The sequence below is a fragment of the Malus sylvestris genome, chromosome 11, assembly GCF_916048215.2.
Source record: "Malus sylvestris chromosome 11, drMalSylv7.2, whole genome shotgun sequence".
Taxonomy (NCBI): Eukaryota; Viridiplantae; Streptophyta; class Magnoliopsida; order Rosales; family Rosaceae; genus Malus; species Malus sylvestris.
The window spans coordinates 12,034,210-12,049,152 of NC_062270.1; the positions used below are offsets into that span (position 1 = coordinate 12,034,210).

Below are 14,943 nucleotides of genomic sequence, written 5' to 3' on the forward strand. Positions count from 1 at the left end.
GAAAACTTCTCGATTGGAGACTTGAAAAAATCCAAGTCACTAAGTGGTCGTGAGAGTATCAAGGTGCAGTAGCATATGGTAGGAATCCCCCACGAATAAGGTATCTTGCTAGTAGCCAAGTTTCCAAAGTAACAAAACTTCACCATTTTCCATTCTAAGTGGTAGCCCAAAACTCCTCCTTCATATATATTTGTTATGAAAATAGTTAGGCCTAAAGAAGATGAGGCCTAGGTAATTTTTTTTTTTTTTTTTTAATTTTCAAATTTTCGAATTTCTGAATTTTCGAATTTCCAAATTTTTTAATTTTTTAATTTCCGAATATATATATATATAACTTTTAAGCTTTATAGGTGAAGCTTTGTAGGTAAAGCTTTGAGGTTGAAGCTTTGTTGGGTACTATGAATTGATTTTGCTTCACACTATCTTGATCAAGATAGTGTGAAGCTTTTGTAGGTGAAGTTTTTGTGTTGAATCTTTGTAGGTGAAACTTTTGTGGGTGAAGCTTTTGTGGTGGGTGAAGTTTTTGTGGGTGAAGCTTTTGTGGTAGAGGAAGCTTTTGTGGTGGGTGAAACTTTTGTGGGGGAATCTTTTGTGGTGGGGGAAGCTTTTGTTGGTGAAGCTTTTGTTGGTGAAGCTTTTATGGGTGAAGCTTTTGTAGGTGAAGTTATTGTGGGTGAAGCTTTTGTAGGTGAAGCTTTTGTGGTGGGTGAAGCTTTTATGGGTGAAGTTTTTGTAGGTGAAACTATTGTGGGTGAAGCTTTTGTAGGTGAAGTTTTGGAGTTGAAACTTTGTACGTGAATCTTTGGAGTAAAAGGTTTTGTTGGGCACCATGAATTGATTTTGCTTCACACTATCTTGATTATGATAGTGTGAAGCTTTTGAGAATTTGTAGTTGTCCTCCATTGATGAAGTTTTTGTTGGTGAAACTTTGTTGGGTACCACGAATTGATTTTGTTTCACACTATCTTGATCAAGATAGCGTGAAGCTTTTGAGAATTTGTAGTTGTCCTCCATTGATGAAGCTTTGTTGAATTTCCCTTTTTTTTTTTTTTTTTTTTAGGAAACTAGAAATTTGAAAATGTTGGAGAGACAACATATACAAATTTTGCTTCCACACTGTTGAGCAAGAGATTGTGATGCAAGCCACACCTTGTAGTAGTCGAAGGTTTGGATGAACCATATAAATTGAATTTGCTTCGAACAGTCTTGAATTTGCCTCGAACGTTTGAGAATTGTAGTTGCTCTCCATTGATGAAGTTTTTGTTGGCACTATAAATTGGTTTTGCTTCACACTGTCTTGATCAAGAGTGTGTGAATCTTTTGAGAATTGTGGTTGCCCTCCATTGATGAAGCTCTTGTTGGCACCATAAATTGGTTTTGCTTCACATTATCTTGATCAAGAGTGTGTGAAGCTTTTGAGAATTGTGGTTAAACTCCTTTGATGAAGCTTTTGTTGGCACCATAAATTGGTTTTGCTTCACACTGTCTTGATCAATAGTGTGTGAAGTTTTTTAGAATTGTGGTTGCCTTCAATTGATGAAGCTCTTGTTGGCATCATAAATTGGTTTTGCTTTACACTGTCTTGATCAAGAGTGTGTGAAGCTTTTCAGAATTGTGGTTGAACTCCTTTGATAAAGCTTTTGTTAGCATTATAAATTGGTTTTGCTTCACACTGTCTTGATCAAGAGTGTGTGAAGCTTTTAAGAATTGTGGTTGCCCTCCTTTGATGAAGCTCTTGTTGGCACTATAAATTGGTTTTGCTTCACACTGTCTTGATTAAGAGTGTGTGAAACTTTTGAGAATTGTGGTTGCCCTCCATTGATGAAGTTCTTATTGGCACTATAAATTGGTTTTGCTTCACACTGTCTTGATCAAGAATGTGTTGGAATGTTTGAAGTTATGTATGAATGTGTTGGAATGTAATGTTTATGTTGATTGATATAAGTGATGCTTATGAATGTTTTGCTATGCATGAAGGGATCCATGCTTTTGATATGTGAACCATGTTGGTTGTAACACTTAGTATCACATACTTTGTGTCAAAGTACGCATGGTAAAGCTCTGAGTTGGAGTATAAGGGTAGCTCAACATAGACCAAGTGTTCCAGTGCTAGGAATGCAAAAGACTCAGAAGAAGTTGTCTGAATTCCCTCTTCTTTAAATATTTATCGAATGACTTGTGTGACCAAAGGTCTCAAGCGGTTGAGAGTCGAAACATTTGTAATGTGTATGTCTTCTTATAATAGCATTTCATTCAGTACTTAGTCTTTCACTTTGAAAGAGTGAGGCTTGGCCCCATAGTCATAATAGTCGACAGTACGTTCATCCCTGGTTGTCTTGACTTGTATCCCTCTTGTTCTAATGGGCTTACTGAGAATAAAAATCCTTCCTTTTACCAAGAGACATATACGTTTGGTGACTTAGCGAGTAGCTAAATGAGGCAAGAGATGATGCAATGGGTGTCTGAATGGCCAATATCTCTTCATTTGGTAGAACTTGACTTCCACTTCGTATTTGTTGATAGGGGCTAACCATATGGGGGTTCTCTTGGTATGTCCTTACTTCGGCAGAGGTGTGGTTGTAAGCATGTGCCATCACCTCAGAGTAAGTCTTTCAAGTGTTGGCATTGATCATGTATTTGAAGAAACAATCATGTAGGCCTGGTGTGAAGGCCTTGAGGGCGGTCTTGTCATCTGCCTCAGCGCAGCAAGAATACTCATGGCTGAAGCGATTAGCATACTCTCATAGTAACTCGTCCGGCTTCTGGCGAATAGTGTACAAATCATCTGCAGAATGCAAGTGATCAGTCTGGAAGATGTGTTAAAAGACAAACAGTTTCCTCAATTCCTCAAATGAGTCTACTGCTTCAGGTGGAAGACAGCAATACCAGTTTAGAGCTCCGCCAGAAAGGGTGGAAGGGAAATGAAGATATCGCTCTTCGTCGGTGTGCATCTGATATACCATGGTGGACTCAAAGAGGTTAAGGTGTTCAATTGGGTCATCCCTTCCAATATAGAGTTATAAACCAAGTTTTTGTTTTGTCTTCGCTTGAAGGGGGTGTCGAGGATCCTTCTTGTGAGAGGGCCAGGCCTGGGTTGGTTCCAGTCAGGTATCTCAGCCTGACGTTCGGCCTTCAACTTGTTTACTTCCTCAATGAGCTGTAGGACAAGGGGGTCATGAATGGAGTTATGTACCACTGGAATTTTCTTTCGTAAGTTTTCGTTGCCTCTTAGAAGTAGGAAAGTTTGAGCATAGGCGTGTGGTTTTTTCTTGGACTCGTCGTACTGACTTCTAGGGCGAGTTTGTCGGAATACCTCAGAGTCCCCCGTACCTTCATGTTCATCTGAGACCTGTCATTCCTTCCCTAGATTGGCAGCTGGCCTGGGTCGTGGGAGATGACCGAGTCTTTCAGAAACCCTTGGGTCATTGATCTTCGAGCATATGTGGAGGAGATTCTCTTGATGTTGCTTTAGGAAGTCTCGGCAGTCACGATAAATGACTTTCGATCCTTCCAACCCTTCTGCAAGGAAGTGTCTTCCTCCACTTCTTCCACTTCAGGTCGAAGCATCTGGGTTGAGGGAAGTCTCATGTTGATCAATGTTTTGATGATTAGCTTGCTCCTCATCAGAGATACCCATGTCAAAGGGAGGTGACCCTCCGTGTTGGGGGGCACCCAGATGATGGTTGATGTCCACAAGGGCAACGAGCTCGCGTGTTTGAATACGCCTAGTTTCATAGAGCTTCTCATACTGCTCCTGGAGGACTTCATTCTTCATTGCTATCTTGTTGTTCTGAGCTTCTAGCTCATCGACTTTAGCTTGAAGAGCAACCCTCTTTCCTTCCTTCTTTCGTTGTTTCGCACTAGGTGCAAGAGGGGTGTCATTCTGTGTGTTGTGGCTTCATTCGCTCCCCATGTTGGAAAGGGATGCCTGGTCAAAAGAGTGTGTACGAATGGTGGAAACCAGCTTGACAAAGCTGAAGAGAGTGGGAATAAGTGTCGTTCCCACAGACGGCGCCAAATGTTGATGCACAAAATCGGTGGGGACTTTGGTACAATAGAAAGTGTTAAGTTTATGACCTTCGCTAGATTGCTTCGGTCACTAGTGTGGATAAGTATGCAAATGGATAGGGACAGGGAAGCAAACACAAGATGTACGTGGTTCACCCAGATTGGCTATGTCCACGGAGTATAGGAGTTCTCATTAATTGTGAAGGGTTTACACAAGTACATAGGTTCAAGCTTTCCTATAGTGAGTACTAGTGAATGATTTAGTACAAATGACATTAGGAAATATTGTGAGAGAATGATCTTTATTTATAGAAGAGAGTTTCTAGTTTCATTCTGACATTGACACGTGTTGTGATGTAATTGGCTTCTGATGTTGACAAGTGTCGTGCTATGATTGACTTCTGATGTCGACACGTGTTGCGCTGTGATTGACCTCCTGGTTGGAAGGAAACTCTTCTGGGTCCTTGACGGTATAACGTTGACCGGTGCTCAGTAGTTTCGGGATTGGTCAAGTATGGTACAAACAAGATGCAAACACAAGAAGAAGATAAAAAACTTGACATCTCAATTACAATCACACAACTAGCACAAATCAAAACAAGGAAAGTAGATGTAAAGGCAATCTTAAAAAAATTGATTGAAACTAATATAAAGTCCGCTGAATCAAAGTAGAATAATCTTGAACAAAATGGCATCACATTTTCCATGATAAGTTTTATATTTCTAGTTGTGCTAAATACTCGCCGGGCTAATTTCATTAAAAAATAATTCTTCTTGCAATTTTTTTTTTGTCTATTATATTAGATTATGCACTAATATATATATATATATATATATATATATATATATATATATATGCGGACACACACATATGCCATAAGCTCTCCCTGGGCTACAGCCCACCGTAGCCTTTGGTGTGGCTACTCCATTGGATGGTATCACCCATAATTTGGGTGGAACTTTTAATCTCAAAGTAGAAGTAATGCCTTTTAGTTGTTGATGGGATAATCTGTTGTCGAGTTATAGATGTTTTCCAAGATCCTATTTTGTGCCATTTTAGTCCTCATAAGGTAATCCAATACCCACTACCCAAAAGATCACATTATTGTTGTCCCTCATGATTTTTATATCTAGCACCTAGGTGGCTTTAACAATTCTTTGCAAAAACAAATTACACAAAAGATATAATTAATTGAGGGCTTAAATATTTTAGATAAGTCTAAGATGATGTTTGATTACCTATTGCCCCCATTCGGTCCCCTTACATGCAGATCTTATGATTTAATTACAAGAAAAAAATTGTTCAATTTGTACGAACTCATATTAAGTTGTTAGATTATCAGTTTAAACCACTAATCAATCATCAAACGAACGACTTGTTCAAATATGTCGCACTCGTATTTCTTTGTAGCTTAAATGTGGAACATATTTTATTCCAATTAAAAAGCAAAAGTTGGAGCACAAGTACTTCAACAAAAGTACTTCTCTTTTATGAAATTGCACTTACTTTTTTCCACCGAAAAAGTTTATGGCAAGTGGCTTAAGTTTTAAGATGCTTGATTTATTTTGTTATTGGCTTATTGCTAAATGATCTTTAATTAGTACATGAAATGGTTTCCACTTTGAAGGAAAAAAACGTAGCTATTAGAATACAAAGGATAGCAGGATAGGGATGGTTTATTAGTATCTTATATAATATGACTTGATCATCATCAGATCTTAGCCTCAATAAACAAGTCTTGAACTAAGGTCATCATTATTGGAGTGTAATTACTTTTTAATGAAAATTGTATATGGTATTCTAATTGTTATATTGTGGTTGAATATGATAAACGAAACATCTCATAATTAAAGACAAGACGTCATCACCAATAAACAAATTACTTATAAGCACATGTAAGGTTTATTTGTTGTGAAATTCAAATTCTTACCGTCCATGCCCCCTCACATGATGCAAATTTTCAAGTCTAACATGTGGACAATACACATTTGGTGACGTAGAGCATGTGTGACAATTGGATTTCACATGTGGGATAACCTGCTCTGGTTCCATGAAGGAAGTTGAGATTTCGTTATAAAATCAATTACTTATAAGAACATGCAATGTCTATCCTTTCACAAATGTCAAATTCATACTCTCGACATACTGAAAAATTATTAGCATTGAGTGGCTTGGTCTTATTAATTGGATTATTATAAATGCAAGCAATGGAACGATGTATTCAATAATTGTTTGTTTGTTTTTATATACGAAAATAAAATTACAAACAAAGCCTTTAGGACAAGAAAAATTTACAAAAATCCCAGAAGCAACACCACCACCAAAAACAACCATCAGTAGACCCATATCCAACAAGAACATCAGCCACAAAATTAGTTTTCCAAATAATTGTTTCCGCTATATGCCCTGCAAACCAAGCCATGGACACAAACGAACAAACCTCAAAGGAAATAAAACATTTGATATTAGTCATCACATAAAATATTTATATTGACAACACACCGATTCCAATAAGTTTAATATAAAAACTGTCCATCAAAATAATTCACCATTTATAACATACCGTCCCGGATATTCACGCAACTCTTGTCAAACAATACTAAAATCTATATTATAAACTATACGATGCTAGAACAAATTAATTAATGAAATCAAATCATACATGAAGTTACTTTGCAATGCGAAATGTTGTGATTAATATTAATCTATATTATGAACCCTCCTTGTCAACTTTTTTCTTCTTTTTTTTCTTATTTTGTCCTCACTTTTGATACACATTATTGACAAAAAGAGGGAAAAATAGTAATTTTGTACATTTTGACAAAATGACAATCATATCCCTATTTTTCATATTTTACCCTTTTTTTTGAGAAAATGACAATCATATATTTATTTTTCCAATTTTACCTTCACTTTTGATACACAATATTTACATAAGGAGGAAAAAATAGGGAAAAAGGGAGAAAAAGTTGAAAAGGAGGCTTCTTTTAATAACACTTTTGATACATAATATTTACATAAGAATGACAAAATAAGAAGAAAAAAAAGGGAAAAAGCTGACAAGGAGGCTTCTTTTAATAATAGTATAGAAAAAAATATGCACTTATTAAGAGAAAGGGGCAAAAAATTGACGAGGAGACTTCTCTTAATAACACTTTTGATACACAATATTTACATAAGAATGACAAAATAGAGAAAAAAAGAGGGGGGAAGTTGACAAAGAGACTTCTCTTAATAATAGTATAGAAAAAATATACACTTATTAAGAGAATTTATTCACATATACACACAAAATGTGTGATCTCTTCTGCTAGTAGATATGATAACACCATGTTACGAAAGTACGATTTTATTAAAAAAATTATTCCATTATATGCGTGGACGTCGTCAGTAAAATTTACGTCTCAACTTAGTATAACATATAATAAATATTAAATTGTCAGTCAATAATTTGAAGTCACACTCCTCAGATTGGATATGTTCATATCTTTTCTGCGAACTCCAATAAAGTTAAACAACAATATTATTGTTAATTTGATGATTTAGACCGCATTTTAGTCATCATAATATAATAGTCTCATGGAAGCCACCCAGAAGGCCGTAATATTCCCATTGGTTATTGTGTAACTCATATGGTCGAATCAAAATTTATGCTTCCGTTGCTAGAATTTGACTGCATTAGACCCAACTTTATTCAAATAATTTGGTAGCTAAACAAGTTGGATACCAGTAATGTGAATAAGATCAATTGACTAAATTAAATTCAACTTTATCAAAACGAATTTGGGAGCTAACTAAGTTAGATTCAAGTACATATGAGTTAGATCAGCTGGCAAGGATAATACAATTGGTTATCTTACGTTTAAATTTGAATTTGGTTAGAGTAGTTTAAAAATACCGTGCGATAAACAAAAAACGTTAAATACAATAATCAATAAAAATGATTTCTAAACCATGTAAAACGTTCATGTTTATTTTCATTTGTTAACTTGATTTATTCAATTTATAAAATAAATAAATAGAGGTGTGTAAAAAACAAAAGACGTCTCTAAAAATCATCTCACCAATCAATAATTATGTATTTTTTATTTCTACAAAGAAAAAGACTGCTTGCCCGGACCGACTTGAGCATTTATTTACCTTTATCTTCTTCCTTCTTGCTGGTTCCTACCGCTTTCGTAAGCAAAGCGTGAAGTTTGCTTTGCCGTTCAACGTTCAATCAATTTTATAACTCCACGTGTCCCCCCAGTTATAATATCGCGATACTAGCTAAAATGTCCGCGATACGCGTGGGAATTTTTCACTTTTTATTGTCGCGTTACGGGAGGGCATTGGGCCAGCTGGCAAGAGACGCGCAAGATCCGAGGAGTAGGGGCCTAGTTCACGTGCCAGCCTGCTCCCGCATTGGAGTGAAACCAAACACGTGTGCAGTTCCTTGAGCCTCAAACAGGACCACTTTTCTGCTTCTGCATAGGTGAACCCCTCCTTGAGCAAAAATAAATAAACTAGGTGAACCCCTCCCTCATTCACGTCGCGACAAAACTTGTGACCACCCAGTGCGAGCCTGCGAGATACATTGTACTTCTGTTTTGTTCTCGTTTTGTGTCAATCCGTATTTTTTATTATATCCCTCTCTCCCCGTCTCTGGTATTTTTTTTGGTCTCCGTCTGATGTTCGGTTTGATTTTTTTCGATTTTTTGAATCCATCCCTAATAATTTCCTTCCCGTACGTGACGGTAATCGACGGCTTGGAAACAAATGGTATTTGTCTAGATATGGAAATTTATTTTATTTCTTTTTTAAAAAATGTCGTTTGGTTTGGCCAAAAAAAAAATACAAAATGGTATTCTTTCTCATTTTTCACCTTTTCTTTCACACTTTTTCATCCACCAACCATCGTTTATTTACTAAATGTAAGTAATAGCATTTGGAGTGGTAGATTCATGTGAGACCCATGCATCTAAAATAACTCGCTCTTGCATAGAACTAGCATAACCTTTTTCGTAATCCGTTAGAAATAAATAGAATAAATTGTGAACATGGACTTCACATTTGCATAATATTTGAGAAAAAAAGTCATCCATGTATACACACATAATATTGAAGTATCAATCATGATATCCAAATTGATCCAAAAAAAAAAATCATGATATCCTACTACAATGGTGATGTATTTAACATATGTATTCCTGTATGTCATAATTCATAAAATCTAATGATTTTTACTATGTTCTGACATAAGTTTTGTTTAAAGCCTATTAATTTTTATATATATTAGAACAATTAACAAAAGTGAAATAGGATCATTTTTTCCCCCCAACAAATAAGATCCTAACCCAAAATGCGTGTAAACCTTTTTTTTTTTCTAAATAAAAGCAAATAATCGAAAACAAAAATATATTCGGTTTCCTTTTTTTCCATTTTCTGGTTTACGGTTACAAAAGATCAAATACGTTAGTTGGGCCAACAAAAAGGATCAAATACCAACCAGACCACTACGCGAACAATCTGCTGCCCCCCAGTCCTATCCCGCCACGTAGTGAGTATCCAGTAAAAGAAAGTGATCATCTTCGGATTACTTCCTTCTAATTCATCAAGTTCAAAAATACAGACTATTGAAATTTGATCGAACAGCTACAAATATCAGCCCACTTTAAAAGTTATAATAACTTTAATCGTTGAATCAAATTTCAACAATCCGAATATTTGAATTTTATGGATTAGGAGGATCCCTTTCCCCAGTAAAAACCTATGTCATCAGAACCGTGCGAGGAATGCATTCCAGGCCCACCCTCAAGATCGAAGCTAACCCCCTTGAGGATCATATTTTGTACGGTCACAATTAAGTTACGTTAAAATTTGTTTTTTGCCTTATTATTTTTATTAAAAAATTAATATAAAAAATTAATGTGACTTAACCGTCATCGCACAAAATAAAGGGACATGAAAAATGTATGGGAAAGCGAGGGCTTCTTCCCCCTTGAGTGGATAAATCGAAAATCCTACGTGTCAATTTCCCATAATAATTGAAGGGGCCAGTAAGGTAATTTTACCATGATTGAACTGGAAGATAGAGGACAGTCTTATCCACTTGCGCCAAAGCAGCAAGCGGACCTGTATAAAAGCCAATCGAAACGCCTTCAATTCTCAGAACCAAAATCACAGAACACAGAAGAAAAAACCGAGGGCTTCGAACCGAAACGCAGCGTTTTGATCCTCCCCCGAATGGCGACTAGTAAGAGCTACTACGCTAGGCCGAACTACCGTTACCTCTCCGGCGACCACCACCACCACCACCAAACCCTAGCGTCCGATTTCGAACTCGACGAGTCGGACATCTACAACTTCGGCCGGTCCAACTCGCCTGAGTACCGCAAACCGATCCCGAGCTCCCGCGGCGTCTCGGCCGCGAAGAACCGGCGGGGAGATTCCGGACACCGCTCGGACATGACCGGCGGCAAGGCGGCGTCGTTGCCAGTCGGCATTCCGGACTGGTCCAAGATCTTGAGAGGTGAGTACCGGGAGAACCGGAGGTGCGACGACGACGAGGCGGACGGCGATAACGACGTGGAGGGAGGCGTGCGGATCCCGCCGCACGAGTTCCTGGCGAGGCAGATGGCGAGAACGAGAATCGCGTCGTTCTCGGTGCACGAAGGCGTCGGGAGGACGTTGAAAGGGAGGGATCTCAGTCGGGTCCGAAATGCAATTTGGGAAAAAACTGGGTTCGAAGATTAATATTTATTTTTCAGAAACAGGAAATACAGAGAGAGGGGGTTGGGGGTGTACGGAAAATATTGATTAGATTTTAATTGTTTTTTTATGAATTTTGTGCTTCCCTTTTTTCTAATTTGTGAGATCAAGATGATCGTTTTTACGAATGTAATCCCAAATTGGAGAATCGTCCTCCAATTCTCGGAGGTTTAAATTTTTAACATTAAATTCCAATCTAATTAAGTTATTGGGTTGTTTTTAATTTCGGATGACATGGAAGTGGTTAATTTATGGAAATTTTAAAGAAAAACTACCGTATTGTATTGTTTATTTTAATAAAAAATTATATTTTTATATTAAAAAATTAATAATAAATTTTTTATTTTATTTTTATCGTTAAAATTTTAAAAAAAAAATTAATTAATTTGAAAATGATTGGTGAGAATTAGAGTAGGTGAGGCCAAATTGGTAAATGAAAATGGAAAGTAAATGGTTGGTGGGTTTGTTTTTTTAAAAAATATTTTATTGTTGGTGGGGTTGGCACGAAATAGAAAGCAGAGAAAAGAAATTGGTGAGAACGACTTGTATTAAAAAATAAGGACTTTGATTCACTGCCCTCCCAATTCGGTGCCCTCCCCGTGCCCTCCTATTTGTGTGGTCACGGTTAAGCCACGTTAATATTTTATATTACTATTTTTTTTTTGTCTTATTATTTTTATAAAAAACAATATAAAACATTAGCATAGATTAACCGTGACCACACAAAACAGAAGAGCACCGAAATGGGAGCGCAGAGAATCCAAGTCCAAAAAATAATGCACAATAATACAAAGGTGTCAAATCTACGCCTTTTCCCTTGCCTTTCAAGTTTTGTCGGTAGTCAATTTCTTTGTTGAGGTAAGTTTTACGCTTATGTATATGGGATGGGTATACTGACAACTGCTGACATATGATCTCCGATCAACAGTCAAGGTGACAATTTCTGCAAGGTTTCTTAGTTTATAATTAGGTCAATTGGATTTCTTACAATTATTTACGCCCAAATAACAGTAGTTGACAATTGTTTATGGACAAGGATTGTTTGCCCTCTTTGTTCCCGTGCTCTCTCATGCCCTCTCATGCTCTTCTGTTTGTATGATCACAGTTAAGCCACATCAACATTTTATATTACTATTTATTTTTGTCTTATTATCTCTATAAAAAAAAAATATAAAATGTTGATGTGGTTTAACCGTTATCACACAAAACAGGAGGACACGAAAGGACACGAAAACAAAGAGGGCCGACAATCCTTGTCCATTGTTTATATGCTCATGAGACGACCAACAAAATAAAATATTTTGTAATGCAATTACCATGAGGCTTCTTAGTTTTGTAATGCAATGTATTCAAATCATATGTAATGAATATTTTAAACTAATCTAATCTACTGGAATGAAAAATCCGAATTACAAAGATATTCTAAACTACTAGGAAATTCTTTAATTATTTTTTAAATATTCTCATGGTGAAGTAGACTTCCTTTTTATGAGTAAACTTGGTATAAGTTCAATTATGCAAGTCATTATTGGGTTCAATCCACTTTGTTGGGTTAGTTCCATTTGTTGATTATCCACATCAGTTTATTTTTATTATCTTTAACTCAATTTTAAAATTAACCATACAAACTAAATATTGTTTCTCCTACTCCCAGTTTGTATCTCAAGTTTTTCTTCTAGCTCCATCACAGGTTAGGTGTACTAACTAATCTATGTTGTAAGTACTATATTTATTATTAAATACGGTGGCGAAGTCAGAAGTTGGACAAAAAGTAACATCACGAATGGGAGAAAAAAGTTCATTTTTTAATAATGCAAAGAAACATTTTAATCAAAATAGAGTAATGGAGTCAGGACAAAATAAGATTGAGATAATTATATCATAAGCACCAAACTTTTTAATAAGTTCCTACATTGATGTTGAACAAAAATTAATAATCATGGTTCAAAACTGTAGCTATAAAAAATGTTTTTCAAGATAAATTCTTCCTTTATTCCATACATGTGTAGTTTTAATGTAAAACAACACTCTATCATCCGAAATGGTTAACTAACTAAGAAAGGCTAGTTGATAGAAGGCTTTGGTTTCATAACAAACTACTGTAAAACACATTTTTTGATCAATTAGGGAAATATAATAAAGCTAACCGGGAGCAAAAATTTGGATGCAAATTTCCACATTCTTCTTCTTGGACAAAATTGCACCTACAAAACAATCAACACCTTAGGTCAAGGCAAAGAGCCTCACGCGCCCACGATGAATTGGGGTGGGGCTTTGGCCGAAGAACTTCCGATGCCAAAGTTAGAATTTAGAGAAAAAAATATTTGGAGAGTTTTTAGGAGTTTTGCAAGAGTATCAACTTAGCTTTTTAGAAGAAATAGGGTCATATATATAGGGAATGGGGTGTGGCCGGCCTTTAAGTGTGTTTTGGGGTGCTATTTGGTGATTTAATTAGCAATTAATATATTAATTAGGTATAAATATATTAATTGGCTAATTATCATAATAAAAGAAATGTTTTGGGAGGTTATGGAATGAGAATGGATGAGACAAATTTGAACTTGTTACCTATTTTGGGTACTCCTGATTTGGTTGATGGATGATTCTCCACTGCTCGCGTGTAGGAGACCCAATATGCATCGAGGGTAAATTTGTCATCTTCACCCAAAAATCCACGTGTCGCTTTGTGATTATTTTTTGCTTCAAAAAGAACACATAAGTCAAAGAATGCAGAGTATTCAACTAAAAGCACACAAACAGAAGCTACATAGTGAAGAAACTTTAGGATAGGCACAGGCCTCTCCTGATCCTTAAGTAGCTCCCCCATACATCAAATATACTCGTATGAATGTATAAACGTATGAAGTTTAAATTTTTTTGAACTACTTTCATGGATGATAGGTAGATTAAGTTTTATTTATTTTTGTATATTCTACCTCCATCACAGGTTGAATGTATTTAATCAACCTTCAGTGTAGGCCAATAATGTTCACCTAAGGTCCTCATGTGAGGACCTGTGAAGTCCTCTTTCATTTGAACCCTTAAATTAATCTCACGGTGGATTAATCAATAAACTTAAATTATCACAGTTACAATGGATTAATCAACATCCTTAAATTATCCATGTTACACCCTAACAAAATAATAATCCCAATTGAAAAGAAAAGAAAAAAATATAGAAAAAGAGTCCACGCATGAAAGCCTTCCGTCTTCTTTTCTTATCCGTCTCCCTCATCTCCATCCCTCTCTCTTCCTACCCCTCCCTCTTTGTCTGAACTTTTTTTCCATTTTTGCGTATGAAAAAGGAGAGAGGAACAAAATGAAGATTTTAGAAATACATTGCAATTAAACAAAAATAGTAGATGTTAGGAACAAATACTTCGGAAGGGAAAGAAGTTTTTCACTTTGATTTGATTTTCACATTATTAGAACACCTACCAGAAACAGAACAAGATTTAGAGATTCAAAAGGAACCATGCACATGTCACTACAGCAGTTCCAACAATCTTCAATTTAACCTAATTCCAACAAACTTAGGGATTTTGAAACATTTGTGAGATGAAGAATTCTTCTTGAATGATTGAACTTTGGAGAAAGACCTCTCGGACCGAGTACTCAAACACAAATGGATGTGTGTTGCACTGCTGCTCATGCAAAAAGCTCAGAAGAATAGAGACAGGTAGGGGAAGAAGACGGAAGGGTTTCACATGTGAACTCCTTTTTTATGTTTTTTTTAATCCGGATTATTATTTTGTTGACGGAAGGGTTTCACATGTGAACTCCTTTTTTATGTTTTTTTTAATCCGGATTATTATTTTGTTAAGTGTTATAGGGATAATTTAAGGTTATTGATTAATGCACCATTAGATTAATCTAATGGTTCAAATGAAAGAGGACCTTGCGGGTCTTCAAAATGAGGACCTTAGGTGAGCATTAATACATTGTTGGTATCATATGATGACATATAAATTTTTTTTTTTTTTTGGTTAAACGATAAATTTGTTAGATTAAATGTTAGATTACAGAGCTAATGGGGTCCGAACTCATGCCGTAGTTAGATCTTCATAAATATTCAAGTTAAAAGCCACTTAGTATTATGGTATAATGATATTCTTCTTCACTTGTAAGTGAGAGGTCTTAGGTTTGATTCTCGCCAAAAGCAAATTTGAACCATATTATTGCTA

The 14,943-nt window shown here is 36.0% G+C and overlaps 1 protein-coding gene across 1 annotated transcript; it reads left to right on the forward strand.

Annotated features, from left to right (window-relative positions):
• The first annotated feature begins 10,063 nt into the window (after positions 1 to 10,063).
• On the forward strand, positions 10,064 to 10,967 carry LOC126589293 (uncharacterized). Its single transcript, XM_050254563.1, has one exon. It carries the CDS (start codon positions 10,064 to 10,066, stop codon positions 10,742 to 10,744), a length of 681 nt encoding a protein of 226 aa, XP_050110520.1. The 3' UTR covers positions 10,745 to 10,967.
• The last annotated feature ends 3,976 nt before the right edge of the window (positions 10,968 to 14,943 follow it).